The 22,688-nt window shown below is 34.0% G+C and overlaps 1 protein-coding gene across 7 annotated transcripts in view; it reads left to right on the forward strand.

The window, feature by feature from the left end:
- Positions 1 to 22,688, forward strand: part of ARHGEF7 (Rho guanine nucleotide exchange factor 7) — a 329,493-nt gene that overhangs the window by 89,376 nt on the left and 217,429 nt on the right. For all 7 annotated transcript variants that reach the window (XM_074299550.1, XM_074299548.1, XM_074299551.1 and 4 more), the window contains one exon: positions 9,729 to 9,813. In XM_074299550.1, the coding sequence (XP_074155651.1) occupies positions 9,729 to 9,813 (85 nt within the window). The remainder of the gene's footprint in view (positions 1 to 9,728; positions 9,814 to 22,688) is intronic.

Here is a 22,688-nt window from a genome sequence, read left to right on the forward strand (position 1 = left end):
CCTTCTTTTGCTCCTTGTATCTTTAACACCTAACTCTAGCACATAATAGACACTTAGATTGATTGAAGAATGAGTTATATGCAGTTTTTTCCAATGAATTCTTTAGGGTCTCTGCTAAAAGGTAGAGGAACAAATGTTGTAGGTGGTTTGAGGAGAGAAAGTAGTATATCCAGGCTCAGTTTAATAATGAGAAAATGCAAGCACTATGGCTTCTATTCCTTTATCATTTTAATTTAACCAAGCATTTATTTAGAGCCTACAATCCTAGGCACTTGATATACAGAATATGTCCAGAGTGTCAAAGACTTAATTTTGATTGTTTTTTCTCCTTTTTTCTTTTTAGTATTTTATTTTCCCCCAGTTACATGTAAAACAATTTTTAATATTTGTTTTTAAAACTTTGAATTCCATATTCTCTCCCTTCTTCCTTCTCTATCTCCCCACTGAGAAAATACATGCGAAGTCATGTAAAACTTTTTCTATAAGTCATGTTGTGAAAGAAAACATAGATTCCTTTATCAGAGAAACTTGTTTTAAAATTCTTTTTCTAATGACTATTGCTAACTGTATTCTTCCCCTTCCTCATACTGTCCACCCTCCCCCCATTTATTCTATTCTCTCTCTTCTTTAATCTTGTCGAAATCAACAGTGTTTTGCTTCTCACTACTTCTTCCCCAACATGCCCTCTCTCTCCTATCACCTTCCCTCCACTTCATATTCTCTTTTCCTCCTACTTTCCTGTAGGGTAAGATAAATTTCCATACTCAATTGATTGTGTATGTTATTCCTTCTTTGAGCTAATTCTGATGTGTACTTATTTACCCCTCTCTATTATAAAAAGTTTTCAAAATTATGGCAGATAATTTACACTCTCCCTTTCCCTTTTTCCTGGTACATTTCTCTCATTGCTTAAATTTTTTAGATATTCTCCTTTCTTATCATTCTTTTTCTTTTTTCCCTTCCTTCCTTCCTTCCTTCCTTCCTTCCTTCCTTCCTTCCTTCCTTCCTTCCCTCCTTCCTTCCTTCCTTCCTTCCTTCCTTCCTTCCTTCCTTCCTTCCTTCCTTCCTTCCTTCCCTCCTTCCTTCCTTCCCTCCTTCCTTCCCTCCTTCCTTCCCTCCTTCCTTCCCTCCTTCCTTCCCTCCTTCCTTCCCTCCTTCCTTCCCTCCTTCCTTCCCTCCTTCCTTCCCTCCTTCCTTCCCTCCTTCCTTCCCTCCTTCCTTCCCTCCTTCCTTCCCTCCTTCCTTCCCTCCTTCCCTCCCTCCCTCTTGCTCTCACTCTCTCTGGCTCTTGCTCTCTTGATATTCTCTCTTATCAGTTTTTTGGAACCATGCTTGTCCTCTGTCTATAAATACTCCTTTTGAGTGCCTTAATGACGAGAAAGTTCTTAGTTATAAGTAGCATCTTCTCTGCTAGGAATGTAAACAGAATGACTTTATTAGACCCTTATGATTTCCCTTTTCCCCCTGAGTCTTGTATTTGAAAGTCAAATTTTTTATTTAGCTCTAGTCTTTCATCAAGAATGCTTGAAAATTCTCAATTTCATTGATTGTCTATATTTTTCCCCTGAAGGACTAAAATCACTTTTCCTGGCCAGGCTATTTATTCTTGGTTGTAATCCTAGCTCCTTTGCTCTTTGGAAAATTGTATTCCAGTATAGAAGCTGCTAACTAAATCTTGTGTTATCCTGATTGTGGATTCATTCATCATATTTGAATTGTTTCTTTCTGGATGCTTCCAGTGTTTTCTTCTTGACCTGGGAGTTCTGAAATTTGGCCATCATATTCCTAGAAGTTTTCATCTTTCGATCTCTTTTAGGACATGAATGGAGGATTCTTTCAGTTTTTGTTTTACCCTCTAGTTCTAGAATATCAGGACATTTTTCCTTAATAGTTTCTCCCTCTCTCCTTCCCTCCTCTCCCTCCCTCTCTCCTTCCTTCCTTCCCTCCTCTCCCTCCCTCCTCTTCCTCCTCTCCCTCCTCTCTCTCTCTCTCTCTCTCTCTCTCTCTCTCTCTCTCTCTCTCTCTCTCTCTCTCTCTCTCTCTCTCTCTCTCTCTCTCTCTCTCTCTCCATCCCTCCCTCCCTCCTTCCTCTCCCTCCCCCCCTCCCTCTCTCTCCCTCTCCCTCTCTCTCTCTCCCTCTCCCTCTCCTCTCCCCCTCCCTCCCTCCCTTCCTTCCTCCCTTCCTTCCTTCCTTCCTTCCTCCCTTCCTCCTTCCTTCCTTCCTTCCTTCCTTCCTTCCTTCCTTCCTTCCTTCCTTCCTTCCTTCCTTCCTTCCTTCCTTCCTTCCTTCCTTCCTTCCTTCCTTCCTTCCTTCCTTCCTTCCTTCCTTCCTTCCTTCCTTCCTTCCTTCCTTCCTTCCTTCCTTCCTTCCTTCCTTCCTTCCTTCCTTCCTTCCTTCCTCCCTCCCTCCCTCCCTCCCTCCCTCCCTCCCTCCCTCTCTCCCTCCCTCCCTTCCTTCCTTCCTCCCTCCCTTCCTCCCTCCCAATAATTTTTAAGTGATCTCTCCCGAATCTGTTTTCCATTCTTTTTTTTTTTCCCCATTGAGATATTTCACAATTTTTTTTTTGTTTTTTGTTCTTTTGGCTTTATTTTATTATTTCTTGATTTCTCATAAAGTCACTAGCTTTTGCTTGCTTAGTTCTAATTTTTAAGGAATTACTTTACTCAGTGAGCTTTTGAACCTACTTTTCCATTTGGTCTTTTTAAAGGCATTCTTCTCATTGGCTTTTTGTACTTCATTTTGTATCACTCTCATGTCTCTTCCCACTTTTTCCTCTACCTCTCTTACTTGATTTTCAAAATTCCTTTTGAGCTTTTCCTTGGATTATGTGTCTATTATATTTTTTTGCGTGTGGTCTTCCAAGTGTCAGAAGTTGGACATTTTTATTTTTTATTTTTTAATATTTTATTTTCCCAGTTATTTGTAAAACATTTTTTAACATTTGTTTTTAAAACTTTGAGTTTCAGATTCTCTACCTACCTCCCTATCTTCACCCTCTTTAAAAAGACACATGTGAAGTTATGAAAAAAACATTTCCATAAAATTCATGTTTTGAAAGAAAATATAAATCTCCCCCCCAAAACAAAACAAAACAAAAACTTCAAGAAAAATAAAGTTAAAGAAAAGTATGCTTCATTCTGTGTTTAGATACAATCAATTTTTTTTCTGGATACGGATAGCAATTTTTATCAAAAGTCCTTCAGAGTTTTCTGGGATCATTGCATTGCCAAGAATAGACAAGTCATAGGTAATCATCTTACAACATTGCTATTTCTTTATATAGGTAATCATCTTACAACATTGCTGTTACTTTGTATATAGTACATTTCACTTTTCATGAGCTCTTGGAAGTCCTTCCTGCTCATCATTTCCCATAGAATATTTCATTGTAATCACAACCTACAACTTATTCATCCATTCCCTAATTAATGAATATCCCCTTAATGTCCAATTTTTGCCCTAAGAAAAGAATTGTTATAAATATTTTTGAATATATGGGTTCTTTTCCTAAGTTTTTTTTAAAATCCTTTTTGGGATATATGCCTAGTTGTGGCATCGTGAGGTCAAAGAATATGCATGATTTTCCCTGTGAGCACAGTTCATATCATTTGATCATTTATCAATTGGGGAATGATTCATTAAAATTTTTTAATTTTTTTAATATGTCTGATTCAGTAACCTTCATCAGAGAAACTTTCTTCAATTTTTTTTCACAAATATTATTGCTAATTGTATTCCCCCCCCCCCAATTTATTCTGTTCTCTCTCCTTTCACTCTGATCCTCCTCAAAAGTGTTTTGCTACTGACTATCCCCTCTCCCAATATGCCCTCTCTATTATCACCCTTCCCCCTGTTTCCCTTTCCCCTTCTACTTTTCTGTAGGGTAAAATGGATTTCTATATTGAATTGAATGTGTGTTATTCCCTCTTTGAGCCAATTCTAATTAATAAGGTTCACTAACTTCCCCTCTCTTCTCCATTGAAAAAGCTTTTTCTTGCATCTTTTTGGGCAGTTAACTTAACCATTCCATCTTTCTTTCCATTTTCCCAGTACACTTCTCTATCACCCCTTAATTTTATTTTTTAAGAGCTTATCCCTTTGAATTCAATTCACATCTGTGTCCTCTAATTCCTTTTAACTGCCATAAAATTGAGAAAATTCTAATGAGTTACAAGTATCTTCCCATGTAGGAATGTAAACAGATTAACTTTATTAAGTCCTTTATGATATCCTTTTCTTGATTACCTCCTTATTCTTCTGTTGAATCCTATAAAAATCACATTTCTGTTCAACTCTGGTCTTTTCATCATGAATGCTTAAAAATCCTTTGCTTCATTGAATATTCACCTTTTCTCCTGAAGGTTTATACTCTGTTTTGCAGGATAGGTGATTCTTGGTTGTAATCCTACTTCCATTGCTTTCTGGCATATGATATTCCAGTCCTATCAATACTTTATTTTTAAAACATTGTTAATATAACATAGCCAGGATAGAAAAAGAGTTTGAATTTATACCATCTGATGATAGATTGAGGGATTAAGGGATGTTTAGCAAGAGAAGACTAGACTTTAGAAGGAATCATGATAGTTGTCTACAAGTATTTGAAAAGTTGTCCCCTGGAATAGGTTTTAGCTTGCCCCAGCAGAAAAAAGAATGTTAAATGGAAATTTGTGGAGTGGCAGATTTTATCTTGATCTGGGGAGAAACTTCCTATCATAGCTATGTGAATATGAAAAATGGGCTCCATTGGAAAGGAGCATGTTCCCCATCTTTGGAGTTCCATAATTAAAAGCTGGATTACCTTTTCTTATTATATTGTAGAGGAAAGGCTTTTTATTCAAGTACTCACTGAAGAGATGGTGAAGTTCCTTCTAAAATTAAGACTTAGTCTGGGATTCTGTGGTGAAGACCCAGGCTAGGTAGGCATGGTTACACTGGGGAAATGAGGGCATTAGAGAGTGGCCCCCAGATCCCAAATAAATGGGAATTTTATGTAGGTGGGTGAGGCTTAAGAAAAAAAGTGAAAGAAGGGGAAAAGAAGGCTCTAGCTAATGGTTGATTGGGGAAAGCAATGACTTACATTAAAAAAACCAAAACTAATGACCCTAGTATATGTTTCTCTGCAATGACTTACATTAAAAAAAACCCAAAACTAATGACCCTAGTATATGTTTCTTTGAACTATAATTTCCTGAGAAATTGATTCCAAGCTATTGTTTTGAGTTCATCCTGAAATGGGCTAGCAGTGGGAACAGGGAAGATAAAATAGCTTTTCTTTCTGACTCATCTGTGCTCCACCATGAAATGACTAAGGCAGGTTAGCATTTGGGTTAATTTGTAAATTTGTGTGTTGTGAAGAGCAGCAACTAAACCAGCACCTTACTATTCCCCCCCCCCTTTTACCTTTGCCCTCCTTCCATATCCTTTGTCCCCCCCCCAAAAAAAAAAAAAAGAAGACTCCCATCTTCTAATAAATGCTTGAAATTCCTAGAAGATAACCTAGGACTTATGATTCTACAAAGAATTATTTTTAATAATGAAAATATTGTGACTGGAATAAGCAGATAACTTTGTTATGAATAAGTTTCAAAATGGAAAAGACCATTTCATATCTTCCTATTTGGAGAGAGGATAGAAATCCAAAGGCAGTGAAATTGCTGAAGCTGAATGAGGGTTATGCAGAATGAGAAGGAGAAAGTGAATAATGGAGGAGCTGGTGACTGGGGTGCAAACATCATACTTTTGTTCAGGACCAAAATTGTTTCTTTTTCTCTGTGTGCTTAGCATTTCTTAGTCTTGGCAATATAATCATTTTCTTTAGCAGGAGCTTTAGTCATTCACTATTGTGGTTTTTAGTAATATTAAACATTCTTAATTCTTGCCTTGACTGGTAGGCACTATGTTTCTGAGGAAATAAAGGAAAGTATTCCACAAATGTTAATGTGATGATTTAAAAGCTATGTTTAATGAAATAACTTTCTGGATAGTTATATTTTGTTAACATTTTAAACAATTCTCTTCCTTATTTGACCTAAATATACAAAAATACCATAGGTAACTTGAATTTTGTAAGGACTTTCATTAGTGCTTTTGTGCTTGTCAGTCTTGGTGAATCACTACCTATCTTTTTATGAATCTTCCAATCCCTTGTTTTCCTTTTACATCAATATTGTTATGCAGTAACCCTGTTGTTCATCTTTCCAATTTGGATACTAAGCATCCTAAGATTGGTTGTAATTATCTGCCATTGGGCTCCAACATGATGTCAGAACTTCAATGAATATACACATATCATTGGTACTACTTAACAGGAAACTAGATAATGAAATGAAATAAATGTTTTCTATAGACCAAAAAGAAAATTTAATAATTAACACTATTAAATTTCATATTACCTTTATTACTATGCTAGAGCAATCTAAAGAATAAAGAATGACTTCTGATATTCTCCTGCCTTTTTCTTTCTTTTTTAAAAACAGAACTCTTCTTCTCCCCTCCACTTGTCATTGATTTTCTTTCCTTCCCACTCCCCTCTTCCCTGATATGCTCCTAAGTTATTCTTGTTCTTTTTCTTAACATTAATAAGTACTCCATGGAATTTGGGGGAAATTAAGGTGTGTTCATAAATTACACTTTAAAAATACAACTTTTTTTTTTTTGTATTAGAAACTATTGAGTAAGAAACATCATTTTGTGTTAAATGTGAGTTTAATTTGCCAACATAAATTTACATTATTCTTAAAGAGGTATTCATTTAAGTGAAATTGAAACAATTTTTGGGAAGACTTATCTTGTAATAAGTTCCTCTATTCCCTGAAATTTTTTTTGATTACTATCCTTAATAGGTTTTTGCTGAAGCAAGGTTTTTTTTTTTTTTTTTTTTTTTTTACTGTTTTCCAGTAGAAGAGAGTATTAGATCATTTAATAGTGTTAATTATTAAATTTTCTTTTTGGTCTATAGAAAACATTTATTTCATTTCATTATCTAGTTTCCTGTTAAGTAATACCAATGATATGTGTATATTCATTGAAGTTCTGACATCATGTTGGAGCCCATTGGCAGATAATTACAACCAATCTTAGGATGCTTAGTATCCAAATAGGAAAGAGGAATAGTTCTGGAACAACAGGAAACTCTCTATTTTTAACATCCTGTTATTCTTGCATTTAACTGGTCTGGTGAAGTGTGCTGCTTTTTTCTCCACAATGAAGGTTAGTTAAAATTTATACATTTATTTCATATTTCCAGGTTTTAGAATCAGACTGAATATAAGCTTGATTATACCTTTACTTAGGAGGCAATTAGCTAATATAATTGTTACATTTAACTGATAAAGAAATTGAGATCCAGAGGAAAAAAGGTTAAAAAAAAAAAGAATTAAAAAAACTAAACAAAAAATTAAAACCATATATTACAATATTTCTAATATTTCTTAAGTTTGGACCACTCTTTGGATCAAATTTTTTCCTCTGAAGTTAGATTTACTTTAAATCACAGATTTTTAGAATTTTTGAAATTACTCCTCTTATTAAATTTGAAACCTGTTTGGTTTCTGTGGTAGTTCTTCTTATACAGAAGATCTTAATTTCTGTTTCTATCAGGTCATACTTGAATTCATAGCAATAGCTACATTACTAAGTATGTATACTTTCTACAAATAGTCCAAATCTCTAAATATTTTTTTCTTTGTTAAATTTCATTTTTGCAGTTAACTTTCATTAATTCTGAGTGAAAGGACAAGAAACTTTTATGTATTGTATAATGTAGAACACCATTAAGATAGTTATAGCTTTCATTTTATTTGCTTTAAGTAATTTCTCAACTTTTTTTCTCCCTTATTTATCATTGTCATTAAATTATATAATTTAATGAAAGGCATAAAGGTATATTGGATAGAGGAGATATTAGGCCTTATAGCTCGCTGACATACTGGTTGTATATTGGTCTAATTTCTAAGACTATTAAGTTGTAGGGAAGGTTCTGATTTGTATTAGAAGGAATTTTCTTACCTGGGAATTATTTACTGTAGAATCATAGATCCAGATCTATTTTTATAGTTTAATGTAATCACTTTTAGCTGCCTTTTCATTAATACTAAATACATAAGATCAAAAAGTAATTTTTCAACTAAAATACTTGAATAAAATGAGAACTCTTTTTTTCCTCCTTTCCTGCCACTTTAACACATTATTTAAATGACCTGTAGACCCCTTACAAAGGACTTTGTTTAATTTAATTTCAGTTAAAATTTAATTGCTTGCAACGTTCATGATGCTTAGGCATGATGAAGTGGAGAGGATTGGAAGTTGTTGATTCAGAGTAGAAACAAGGAATGTTTCTGTTCTTAAGAGTTGTGGCTAGGACACAAATACACACACATATACAATGTACAGATATGAACTAATTTATGTAGACTATGAACATATTAACCACTTAATATAGATTGTTTAATGAATGAATGAAATTATTAGAGTGCCTGCTGATATTCAGAAGGACTTACTGACTAGATAATTCACATTTTTTTTCTTCACAAAGAAATCTGACATTAAAAAAAAATTTTTGGTCTTCTAGTGCAGTATTTTTTTTGTTTTGTGGCTTTTGATATTATAGTAGATTATTTGGACTTTTTGGTAAGTATAAGGTTATGTTTAGTTTTCATTATGTTTGGACTAAATTATGGAGGTATTCTAACTTCAAACCTATGATCTTATGACTTAAGATGTCTTTTGCATTGGCCTGATGATGGACCTGATCTTTCCCATTTCTAGCACTGACACATTTCCACATAGGGAAAAAAATGCAGCCTCAGACATAATTTTTGTACAAAAGTTAGAGGTGCTGTTTTAGAAGTATATGTGTTTGGGTATTGAATATTTAGGCAATCTAGGTAGACTATATCACAAAATTATGAGAGGAAAAAATTTTAATATCACTTTGTTTTATTTATTTATATATATATATATATATATATATATATATATATATATATATATATATATATATATATATATATATATATATATATATATATATATAAAATCTTTAATACTAGATGAGTCTTCTCCTTATCACATGCATTTTGTAAAAAATTAGCTTGCATATGTAATAATAAAAACCCAGAGCCTCTTGGAGACAGGAACGTATCAGAAGTTCATTTATTAAATTTTGCCTTGTTGAATCTCGGCCTCTTGACTATTATTCTTGTTTTCTTCTGAATACCTTTTTCTTGCCTTTTATATTCATCTGTGAGCTCTAGTGGTGTAGTACTTTGCCGTTGTTAACTCTGGAGTGGTCTGCTATTTTGCCTCTTTCCCCTTAACAGGAAAAGGAGCCTCATCCTCTGACCTATACCTTTTCCCTTGTTGAGCTTTTCCGGGCTGGGTGCCAGATACTCTTCACTAATCTAACAACAGGAGAAAAGCAAAACTTTATTATTGTTATTGAACATTTATTTAATGCAGTGCAGAAGAACAAGATCTCAGGTCTCAGGTTAAAAGAGGGCAGACCCATGGGGGGATGGTTACTGATGCTTTGGAAATTGAGCCAGATCTATTGATGATGAAACTGATAATATAGGAAATGAGGAGGTTTTTATTGGCCTTTATGTCTCCATTTTTGTAATCTTAGTTATATCCCTATATCATTTGAAATAATTGATATTATCATTTAGTCTGAAAGAAATCTGGAATTTTATTAATTTTACCTTTTTTTTTTTTCTCTTTCCAGACATTTGATGCAAATGATCTATATCAGGGACAGAATTTTAACAAGGTTCTCAGCTCCTTAGTCACTCTAAATAAAGTCACAGCAGGTAAGATTCTTTTCTGCTTCACTTGAATTCTGGTGGGGGATGGGGGAAGGAAGAAGGTAACCTAGCATTATCATTTTCAAGAATATTTTAGTACAGTGCAGTTTTATTTACTGTTAATTGAGGAAAAAACACTTTTCAGTTTGTTATTTTTATTAAGGTGTCTGTCCTTTCTTTACATCTACTTTCTGATTTCTATCTTTTATTCTATCTATTTGATTTCTATGTTTTATTGTTTTTTGTATTGTAGGAAACTTCTCTTGAGTTTGACACATCTTTACTCTGATATCTTAAGATTTAGATATAGTTTTCTCATCTTAAAAACAGCAGACCTGTTATGAAAAGGATCCAGACACTTTTTGAGACAAAGCTTATCAAGGACCTTTATCCTGATTTTCTCTTAAAAGCATTATTGTTTATTTAACCTGCCTGGATATCTGGTGAGCATTGTGGAGTTGATCCAAATTAGTGGATACAGTATCAGGCAACGTAGTTTGAGAACACAAATGCAAAAATAAATAATAAGTAAAACCATATCTGCAGTCAAAGAACTTATATTGTCTTGGCAAGTAATAGCTACTGTAAACTTTAGTCAGTGGTTAAATAAGTTATTGTAGTTTTAAAAAATTGCTCTACCTTCTCGTAATGTGCCTTTTTAAGCCTGTCTCTATGCTTGTAATGAAAGGCTTTTCAGGTAGGACCCAGTATCTATTATCCCTATATATAGACTATAGTTATTTAGATAGTATCATGACCAAGAAAAATAGCTTTGGGAATAGTACCCTAAATACATATGCTTTTTCAGCCACAATAACTGTGACAGGGTACTTTGAAGCACATGATCCTTGGTATTTCCTATTCCCAATTTATAGCTAAATATATTGGGGGATCATTCTGCTATGCCCCTGTGTACTAAGACTGGTGGGACTGTATATTTTTATGTTTTTATACACATACACACACACTTAGATTTATTCATTTATTCATTCATTAATTTATTCATTTATAAGTAATGAGAAATTCTACTTTTGAGCCTGTTCCTGGAAAATGCCTATGAATCCTATATTGAAATTGTGAGGCTCAAAAAAGGAAAGATTATGGAGGTTGGTTTTATTTACTTTTCAATCTTAATTTTTGCTTTGTGGAAAATTTAATAGATATCAACATAAGACATTTAGCAATAGGTTATCTTTGATAGCACCTTCCATATCTGGATTTTTTGAATCTTAACTTTTTCATTCTTCAGACATAGAGGTGCTAATTTTTTTTTTATTAAATGTATGTATATATTATGTTCATATAATACACCCACTCCCCACCTACTCTCTCCTCTTTACCTAACCTCCCCTTCTCCCACATACACATAAAAGAAAATGGAATAAAAGGATAAAAGAGAAAGGAATGCTTAAAAAAGTAAGAGGAAAAAAATTCCCTTGTGGTAGTGCCTTGTAATATGACTCTATGCTAGGATCTTATTTCTATGGTACGAGGGCACGGGTTAGATATTTTATCACACTGAAAATGATTGCCAGAGTATTGCATTCGAGTATTTCAAACAAGAATGAATGAAAAATAAAGCAGAGAGGAAGCACCTGATGTTGTTTTTTTTTTTTTTTTTTTTTTTTTTTTTATTGAAGAGTAGCAATTTGGTGACAGAACATGGTGTGTTAAAATGCAAAACAAAACTGTCCAAAGGACCAACATTTACTTTAAGAGTAAGTCATAGTATGCCTTCTTTGCCGAGGGAATTTAGGTATTGTGTTCTTTGTGGTTTTGTACTACCAAGCTTTATTATCTTGACTTCTTGAAAGTTTGAAAGGTTGAAACCCCCCCAGAGATGTATAGAAGAAAGTATTTGGTGAGAACATCGAGGAGGAAATAAAAGAAAAATAATTTCTAGAGAATCTGAACCTTAGAGAAAAAAACACAGATGTAATTTGGAAGAATAACTTTATATAAAAGTGAAAAGAATAAAGGAAGAAAAGGAATGAGCATCACCATCAAATACAAAGTATACATATGCAGAACTTATGCCACACTAAATGGGAAAATTTCCCTCCCCCACTTTTAAAAATCAGCTACTCCTGAGATTATACTTTGAAAATATTACTAAAAGGAAAAAAAGACTCATAACTACAAAAGTATTCAAAGCAATATTATTTACAATAACAACGAAAAAAAAGGAAATAGCCCATGTGACTCATCTTTTCATAGGATCTTCCTTCAGTACATGTTATTCATATTTATATATATTGTCATGTGCCTCTGGTACTTAGCATAGTATCTGATACATAGAGAATTAATACATTCATATTGATTGCCAAATAAATTGTGATAGATAAGTGTATTTAGGCATAAGAGTGTGGTATAAGAGCGCTATTATAAAGGATTAAATGAAATATGGGATGATTTATATGGCAAGACTTTAAGAACCTAGATTTAGAACTGCAATGTATGTTTGAAAACATCAAATTTCAACCACCTAATTTTACAGATTAGGAAACTGAGTAAATAACTTGACTTATCAATAGTTATACAATAAGTGTTTGAGCAGGAACTTGAGCCTAAGTCTTTCCTTGCTCAGGGGCCAGTGCTTTATCCACTAAGTCACATTATCTCTCTTTTGAAGAAACACGAAGTGAAAGTAGCAGAATTAGTATGACAGCATATATGCTGGTTGTGATTATATTTTTAAAAATCCAGCAATATAATCTGAAAAATTACATGGAAGAAAAACATTGCAGAAGAGGACATAGAAGCAAATAGGATATTAATAATTCCTATTAAAATTAATATATAAACTAAAAATGATAATTATGTTTTTGTAGAATTTTTGAAATTCTTATTTGTATATTTGAATGCTTTCTAAGTTTAAAATAAATTTTTAACGGTTCTATGAAAAATTTAAGGAAGAAAGATTACTTTCTGATGGGAAAAAGAGACATCAGGAAAGGTTTCTGGAGAGTAAATATTTGTTGAATTAAATTGAAAATAATACCTAAAATGGATCTTAATAGAAGAGAGGAACCTCAGCAGAGAGACAGGAGAATGGGGGTAGCATAAAATAAAGCAAGGAAATGAAAGATGGGGAGAGTGAGAAGAGAGGATGGATTAAAATCTAGTTTGTTTGGAATATAGAATTTGCCAAAGAACATTGTATAATATAAGAATGGAAAGGTAGGGAAAGAGTAGTGTACACAAAACTTTGAATGCCAGACTCTGGACTTTATAATTTATTTGTTAGGCTATGAGGAAACTCATTGCAGGGGAATGATGCATTCTGAATGGTATGTTAGTATGGTTGTTTTGGCATGAAAATTGGAGAGGACAGGAAGACTGGTTATAAGATTGTTAAAAATCCATATAATGAGGGAGTGAACTAGGGTTATTATTAAGGATGAAAAAGAAGGAATACATTTGAAGTATATTGCTGAGGTAAAATAAAAAAGAAGCTGGCAATTTATTAGGTGTGGATGGGTGAAAGTGTTAAAAGTGAAAGATAAGTAAGGTGATAAGCCTAGTGCATAATAATTAAACTGCTGATCTTTATATTCAGGGACTCCAGCTGATCTTTTCTATTCCTTTAAACTTTTTACTTTAAATTCTGAGTAAACCAGACTATAAAAAGGGAGCAGTCAGGATAATGCTTATGCTATTGAGTTTGAATTCTTAATGTGGTAGCACATTTTGGTGAGATCCCAAACTCTGAATTTTCTTTGAGTTGACTGTGGTCTAGCTTCCAGGGCACTACATGTTGGACTCACATGTCCATTTGGATGGATCATTTGCATTTATCTAATTATATTGGCCAGTTCTGCATCCCCTTTCCTCCACCTTTGGTAGTAGCACCTAATTTGACACTGGTCACCTAATTTAAAAAAAAAAAAAAAGATTTCTTTCTTTGTTAAGAATTTAAACATCAACAAACTTAATTGCAGAATTCTAAGGAGAACAAAAAAGTTTGTGAAACCATAACCTTCTGTCACATGCAGTTTATTTTTTTAAAGTGTATTTTAATATGGTATTTATAAAATTTCCTTGTTTGTTGGGAAAGTTTGGCACTCCATCCTTGTTGTTCTATCAGGTCCAACTCTGTGACCCCATTAAGAGTTTTCCTGGTAAAGGGACTAGAGTAATTTGCCATATCTTTCTCCAGCTCATTTTACAGAGGAGAAAGTGAGGCATATAGGATTAAATAACTTGCCTAAAGTCACCCTACTAATAACTGTTGAAATCAGGTTTGAACTCATCAAGATGAATCTTACTGATTTCAAACCTAATGTTCTATTCACTGTTCCACTTAGCTACCTCTTTAAAAGTGTATATTAAATTTTATATGGTAGCTACAAAATTTTCTTGTTTGTGTCTTGTTCATTTTTTAGTATTTGATATACCTTTTTCTTTTTTGCATCTCTGACACTTTCCAATCTTCACTATTTCCTTTGACCCTGTCCCAGAAGCCTTTCCTTGTCGATCAAAAACAACTTAATCACATTGGCTATTGGAAAATGCATGTCTCATTTTGTATCTCTAATTCCTCTTTGCCAGCAAAGGTTGTCATCCTTTATACACTTCTGAAGTCATGATTGATTATTGTCTTGAAAAGAATTCTATAGTCTTTCAGAGTTGTTTTCTTTACATTATTATAATCGTTGAGTAATGTAGTTTCCTAGTTCTGATCATTTTTACTTTGTATCAGTTTAGACAAGTCTTCCCAGGTTTCTTTGAATTCATCCTATATATAATTTCTTATGCTACAATAATATTCCACTATAGTAATACATCACAATTTGTTTCCATATCCTCTGGTCGATATATACCCATTTTGTTTACAATTCTTACAACAACAACAAACAACAACAACAACAAAAGTTGTTCAGTTACAAGGTTTGGGAGTGGATCACAGATTGAAAGAGATTGAAAAGTGAGAAGTAGAAGCTGTGAATGTAGGCTGATTTATTCTTTCTAAAAGGATTTTCAAGTAGTAGACTTTTCCTCCCCTAAGGGTGGGGTAGAAGCCAAGTGCTTAGACTTGTTTGAGGAATGACAGAATGGAGGTAGTTGAGGGAGACCCTGAAAATATATGATAGGGTATTTTGGTGCAAGATCAGAGGAGACAGAAAGGGAAAGAAGGTTGGAGTGTTCATGTAGAATAATTAGCTTTAGCAAGGAGAGAGGACATTCTGTTTCTTTGGTATAGGTGGGAAACGAAGAAAAGGATGACTGGAGGCAGAAGTTTTGAAAAAACAACAGGGAATCTGTAGGTATTGATGTCTTCTTGAACAAGTAATATTGGGTAAGGGCGAATGTGCTTGAAGACCAGTAAAAAATGAATGAAATAGGATGATATTAATGTATTGAAAACTCAGTGGAAGTTAAGATAGGCTAATTTTTAATTGAATTTTAGCTTAATTGAATTTATTATTATTATTTTTAATACTGTTGCTCAGGAGTAATAGTTATCTAGTGTGGAGGATTAGCAGAACTGGAATGTCAAGAGGGCAAGGAATTTGAGGATTGAGGAAGAAGATATTTTTGAAATAATTGAATAAAGAAAATGTCATGACTGACTAGGGAGCTCAGTAAGACCACATGATAACCTAGAAAAATAAGAGGGAATTGATAGACCAAAAGTCATGGTGAAGGCAGAGAACATATATGGGAAGATTAAGGGATTAAGAGAAATGGAAGGACAGAAGAAGGAAATGTTATAAGTCAGGATCCTTGGAAGGAAGGTGTTGTATTGGAAATAACATTAGGGTTCAAAACTTGGCTATTACTATGGTCTTTGACACTTTGTTGTGTGACCTTGGACAAGTCATTTCATCTTTTGAAGCCTTGGTTTTCTTCTACTTTAAAATGAAAATAATAATGCCAGAAGTGTCTTGCTTACAAGGTTGTTGTGAATCAAATGATGAATTTTAAGTTCTTTGTAAATTTTAAAGGACTATACATATTTGAGCTATTATTATTGAAGACAGAAAAATGGCAAGATAGTGATAGTTAAGGCATGGTTTTCCCTGGGGAATAATTTGCTGAAAAGTGAGATGAATGTCATTAAGATCTAAGTAATTTAAGAAATCAAGAAGATAGGATATTGGAAGGTTAATAACATTGTAGATATAAAGTCTGTAAGTTTTATGTAAGGTGAAGGGGTCAAGGATAAGTTTGGAAGTTAGGTTCTAAAGACATAGAAAGGTGGTAGAATACCTAAGAGATTTGTAGGTAACAGTGACAAAGATTGAAGAAGAATAGTGTAGTTGAGTGAAATAAGCTGCAAAACTGGACATTGATTGTAGATCGGGGGACCAGAAGTGATTAAAGCGTTTGCTTCTCCTGTTTTCTGATATAGGAAAAGTAGTAAAAAGATCAGCTAGTATTATTTAAAATTTTTTTTAATGGTGTATATATTTTTCTAATTAGAAGTAAAGGTGGTTTTCAACATTCATTTTTATAAGATTTGAGATCCAATTTTTTTTTTTATTCCTCTCTCTTACCTCCTCCTTTCCCAAGGCAGCATGCAAAAAGATATAGATTATTCATGTACAATAAAATTTTAACATATGTCCATATGAGTTATGTTGGGGAAAAATAAAAGGGGAAAACCAAGAAAAAACAAACAACAAAACGTGAAAATATTAAGCTTCAATCCTCATTCAATTTCCATAATTCTTTCTCTAGACATGAATGGCATTTTCCATCCAAAGTCTTTTGGAATTGAAAGATCAGCTAGTCCTAAAGATGCACAATGTCCAGAGAAAGTCCAGGTTTTTATTAATTCAGTAAGGAATAAAGACTAAGAAAGAACTCTAGGGTAGAGAGAGGCAGTGAAGTATAGTGGAAAGGGTCAAAAGATAGATCATAGATAGCTCTTTACTTGAAATGACTTCAGAAACCATTTTCCTCTGATAGACTCATTTTACAAAGTAGACATTTGAAGCCCAGGGGGAAAAAATAACAACAAACTAGCCCTTTAAAGCTACAGATAACATAATTGTCAGAGTAAGGCCAAGATTCAAATACTGTCCCTGTCACCTTTGATGAAATTTTGGGTAAAATGGGAGTAAGCAGAGAAAGTTATTGACAAAAGCAGTTTTCTAGAGGTTTTTATTGTAAAGCTCTCTACTGTGTAAATATATGGTATTAATATTGATAAGTTAGTAATTAAAGACAAAATTAGGCACCTGGAAATAGATATAAGTTAAAAATAGAAGTGATACCTTTATTTTAAGTTATCCAAATTGTTTAAATTGAAATATAGTATCATACATTTTGCATGTGTTCATATTTCTGATAACATTTAAAAGACACTGAAAGGTTCAAATATTCTTGGAAGTGCTAAAAACGTATATAGCCAGTTCTTTTTTATTTGTGACAGTCATAGATAGGAAGAGCATGATAGAAAAAATCCATGAATACAATTTTATTCTTAACAATTCTACTTTCACCAAATCTTATCAAAGCCGCTAAGGAAGAAAAACTGAGGAATTCTAATCCTACTTCCTTTATTTTTCCTTCAAGATACTGATGATAGTATAGTAATCAAGGAAATAGAAGAGATTTCAGCTGCAAATGATGTCATTTGAGCTAGAATGAGCAAGCCCATACTATAACTTATACTTAAATAATAAAAAATGAGGGATACCAGTATTACATGCCTCTTGAGCACATATCATCATTTCTACCTCTCTCTACTAAATGATAATTTTAAAATCCAGGTGTAATTGTATTATGTGACAGTTAGGGAATCAGTATAACTGTGCAAAGATTTGGCTTTATTTTTTAAACTTGTAAATTTAATTTTTTTTAAAAAATATTTTATTTTCTCCCAGGTACACATAGAAACAAATTTTAACATTAATTAAAAAAAAAATCTGAGTCCCAAATTTTCTCCCTTCCTGATAAGCAGTTTGAGTTAGGTCAAATCATATTTCCATATCAATCATGTGAAAAAAGACACATTAGGAAAAATATGAAAAAAAATGAAAATGAAAAAAGTAGTATGTTTTAATCTGTATTCAGATTCTGTAAGTTCTCTCTGGGGATGAATAACACTTTTTTTTTTTTTTAATCATGAATGCTTTGTAATTGTTTTGGATTATTGTATTCCTCAAAAAGCTAAGTCATTCACAATTGATCATTGTACATTATTACTTTTACTGTGTACAGTGTTGTAGCTGGTTCTGGTTACTGCACTTTGTATGTGGTTTTTCTGACATAAGCCTCCTTGTCATTTCTTACAGCATGATAGTATTTCAATGCAATCTCTTCATTCATTATATAATTTGTTCAGCCCTTTCCAAGTTCATGGGCTCTTCCTCAATTTCCAGTTTTTTGCCACACACACAAAAAAAAAAGCTGATTTAATTATTTTTGTACAACTAGGTCGTTTCCTCCCCTCCCCCCCCTTTTTCTTTCTTTTCACTTTGGGATACAGATCTAGTAGTGATATTGCTGGATCAAAGGGTATATACAGTTTTGTAGCTATCACACACACATAAAAGCTGCTTTAACCAGTTTTGTACAACTGGGTTCTCCCCCTCCCCCCCTTTTTTCTCTCTTCATTTTGAGATACAGATCTAGTAGTGATATTACTGGATCAAAGGGTATATACAGTTCCAAGTTGCTCTCAAGAATGGTTAGGATAAGTTAACTCCATTAACAGACCATTAGCTTACCAATTTTCCAGCATTCCCCCAATTTATCATTTTTGTTTTCTGTTACAGCAGTTTGCAAACGTCCCACAAAATCTGCAAAAGTTTCATTGGGACCTTGCTCTATTTTAGTGAATGCCTCCCCCTGATCTTTCTGTCCAGGGAGGACACCCCAAGCTTTTATTGCAGCCTTAGCAATTTGCTCATATATTGTCATGGTATAATTAATCTGTTCTGAATTCTCTCCATACCGACCTTCGCCAGCTAAGTGCTCAAAAGTGAATTGTGTGTTAACTCCTATTTCCAAATTGCATCTGACTTGGATTTTACATAATTCATGAAACTCCACAAGCCATAACAAATGTTGTCCAGGTTCCAGGCATGTCCTTGCTATGGATTTCCAATCATTCGGGGTTAGGACTTCATAAGACAAACCATCTAGTAACATTTTAACATAAGCTGATGTAGCCCCATAAAGGGTACAACCTTTTTTCAGATCTTTTAATTTTATTCAAATCTAAAGGTACATATCTTCTCCTTTTTTTGACTTACAGAATCAATCTCTTCAATCACAGGATATGCATGTATAAAATCACTTATATCCTGTCCTTCTCTCTTAGCTATAACCAATGTTTTTTCTAATCTTGTCATAGGCTTAGGCTGCTTCACAGGCAATTCTGTTTGTGTTTCTGCCCCTCCTCCTTCTTGTTCCACCCCTGACGGTTAATTGAGGAAGGACATGGGAGATGCTCCTGTTGCTCAGAATTGTACTTAACTTCATTGTTATCTGATTCATCCTTTTCACCTAGTTTAGTTGACACTTCTCCATTTTGCTCCTTCTTCTCTTCCTTTAGAATAACAATTTTTAAAGCCATTTGGATTAAATTGTAGGTATGAAGTATATCTTTGGAAATTGAGTTTGGTCTGGAATTGTAGTGTTCACCTAATTGCTTTCCTACTAATTCCCATTCATCTGGATCCAATTTCTCTTCCAGAGAAAAATAAGGACATATGACCTTCACAGTTTTGAAAAGTTCAGTAATCTCCTCCAAAATTATAATCAATCCTTGGCTTTTCATAACCTTGATAATACTCTCCAAACATTTTCCTTGAACAGAAGGCGTTTGCGCCATTTCATTATAAGAGATTGCTGGTTTAGCCCTTAACAAGTTAAGTTCCTTATTTATCTATTAACACGCTCACTTAATCTTTAACAAAGTTTCCTTGTTACTCACGGTTCTGGGTCAGAGAGACTGAGATCTGGATTGGAGGCTTTTCCACTGGAATCAGGACCGTGTCTGTCCCTGTTTGGTCACCAAATTGAGAAGGTCTGGGCTAGCTCCTCTGAAGGGTTCAGAATAAGTCCTTGTCAGGATAAGGAAAAGTCCTTGCCCCACGTGTGGACTCCAATTTGTAACGTGCTGTTGTCTCCAGAAGCTGCCGATCGCTCTCTGGGAGGAGAGCTGTGTCAATGCAAATCTCTTGGACAGATTCTTCTTCCTGTAGAGAACCATTGTCTCCAGACAGTTGCCATTAACTCTTGTCCAGAGAAGTGACTTCCCTTCCTGCAGAGAGCTGCGTCAAGCCTGGTCTAAAGCAGAGAATCTCTATCTCTGGAGTGCTGCCCTTTTTATCCTCCTAGAGAATGGGCGTGGGATAATACAAGGGCTTCTGGGAAGAACCACTTCAACCAATGAACTTGCTCCTCCAAGCACGCAAGCTCTTCCCCAGGAATTCACAAGTCAAACTCCCAGGAAAGTCAGGAACTAGAAAATTGTCAAGTACCGACTTAGCACTTAGTAAAAACCCAATATCTCATTATCTCATTAGCACTTAGTAAGAACCTAACAGTTATCAATCTCCATAAATTTTATTAAGCAGTCATCCTGAGCTCCTGGGTAATTCTCACAGAAGATGCTCCATCTCTCACTTCTAGATCTTTTCACTGTTTCCTAAGCCTTGAAAGGCTCTTCTTCATGAAGTTTTGGCTTTCTTCAGGTGTTAGTTCAAAAGCGACCTTCTTGGGGAGAACTTTCCTAGATCCCTTCAGCTATTAGTTCTTTTCCCTCTAAAGTTACTAAAATTATCAGTCTTTGCACTGCAATGAAGTATGCACAATTCTGTCTTTTCCCTAAAGTGAAGAAAAGACCAGAAACTTAACTGGTAGAGGGGGGGGGGGAAGGAAGAGAGGGGAGAAATCAGGGTTCTAGGCATTGCCATGATGAGTTTCCATGTCGCCTGGGTCAACTCTTTGGACTCTATTCTTAAAAATTATTGAACCCCATGAAGACCTTTTGTTCCTATGGGTTATATTCTGTAGATCATTGAGGGAGAGTCACTTTACTTAGCAGATCCAAGCCTAATTCCCTACTACAGCCTACAGCTGGCATTCATCAGCAGGCTTGGATTAGAACCTCCTGGCTATTATGATTGAACCAGGAGAACAGTAACATGGAAGATGTTGCACTGAGAGGAGGCTGTGTGGGGCTGTCTGGTTCTAGAGTTCTTGTGAGTATCAAAATCTATAAGATACTTAAAGGGACAGTACTTAGTTGAGAAGGTTGCTAAAGAGTGAAGATGCTGAGGACAAATGAGCTTTTGCTAACAATCCTAGAAGAGGAATGATCAGCATCAGAAATGTGAAAGTAATAGGCCAGTTAGCATCAGATCTGAGCTTCACAGGCTGACTTATTCATGAACCATTTTCAGTCTGTGGTTATTAGAAGACTTTGCCAATGCTTCCACCTAGTAACCATGCTCCCTCATCATGTACTCATTTCACTTATCTTTCTTATATGGTATAATATGTTGCCATACTGCCATACTGTTTTCCATTTTCCCCAGCAATCCTTGTCAGATAGAGAATTCTTGTCCTAAAAGCTGGGGGTCTTTAAATTTATCAAATACCAGGTTACTGTGGTCAGTTTTGTACATAATCTATTCCACTGCTCTATTATTCTATTTTATTTCCTTTTTAAAGCACTTTATTTCTTACCCAATATCAGATGGTTTTGATGATTACTGCTTTATAATGGAGTTTGAGAGCTTATATGGCCAGGCTATCTTATTTTACATTTCCCCCATTAATTCCCTTGATAGTCTTGACTTTTTTTTTTTCAGATTAATTTATAAGATTAAAAATAATAATAATAAAATTTATGCTTTGGTAGTTGATATGGCATTCAACAATAAATTTATGTAGAATTATTATTTTTCTTATATGGGTTTGGGCTACCCATGAGCAATGAATAGCTTTCCAGGTGTTAGATCTGACTTTTATTTGATGAAAAACGTTTTGTAATTTTTTAATATAATTCCTGGGTTTGTCTTGGCAAATATTTTATATTGTCTGTAATTAGTTTAAAAGGATTTTCTCTTTCAGTCTTTTTTTTTTTTTTTTTTTTTTTTGCTGCTGTTGTTGCTGGATTTTTGTTGGTAATATATGAAAATGCTGATGATATATGTATGATTTATTTTATATCCTGCAACTTTGACGAAATGGTTAATTGTTTCAATTAGTTTTTTTTTTTTTTTTTGATTCTTTAGGATTTTCTAAGTAAAGAATCATATTATCTGTAAAAAGTAATAGTTTTTCTTTTCTCCATGTCTGTTCTCATTCCTTCAATTTCTTCTCTTCCCCCAAATTATTATTGCTGTAGTTAACTTTTTTTTTTTTTTTTTTTTTTTTAAACTGAGGCAGTTGGGGTTAAGTGACTTGCCCAGAGTCACACAGCTAAGAAGTGTTAAGTATCTGAGACCATATTTGAACTCAGGTTCTCCTGACTGTGTAGGGCTGGTGCTTTATCCACTGGGCCATTTAGCTGCTCCTGTAGTTATCATTTCTAGTAAAATATGAATAATAGTAGTCATTCTTGCTTTATCCCTGATCTTATTGGGAAGGCTTCTGGCTGATCCTTATTACAGATAATGCTTGATGATGATAACTTTACTAGATAACTGCCTATCATTTTAAGGAATGTTTCCTTTATTCCTATGGTCTTTAGTGTTTTTTAATAGAAATAAATATTGTATTTTATTAGAAGCTTTTTAACTGTTGGAATACACGGATCTTACAAGAAACGTCCCTGTCTCTAGTGTCAATAGACCTCTTTGCTTGTCTCCCTCTGCTGACTTGGACTAAAAAAAATGATTCACTGTGTGTGTGGTGGTTTTTTTTTTTCCCCCCTTGAATTTCTTTATTAGGATTCAGTTTGTTGCCTTTTT

The sequence above is a fragment of the Sminthopsis crassicaudata genome, chromosome 3, assembly GCF_048593235.1.
Source record: "Sminthopsis crassicaudata isolate SCR6 chromosome 3, ASM4859323v1, whole genome shotgun sequence".
Taxonomy (NCBI): Eukaryota; Metazoa; Chordata; class Mammalia; order Dasyuromorphia; family Dasyuridae; genus Sminthopsis; species Sminthopsis crassicaudata.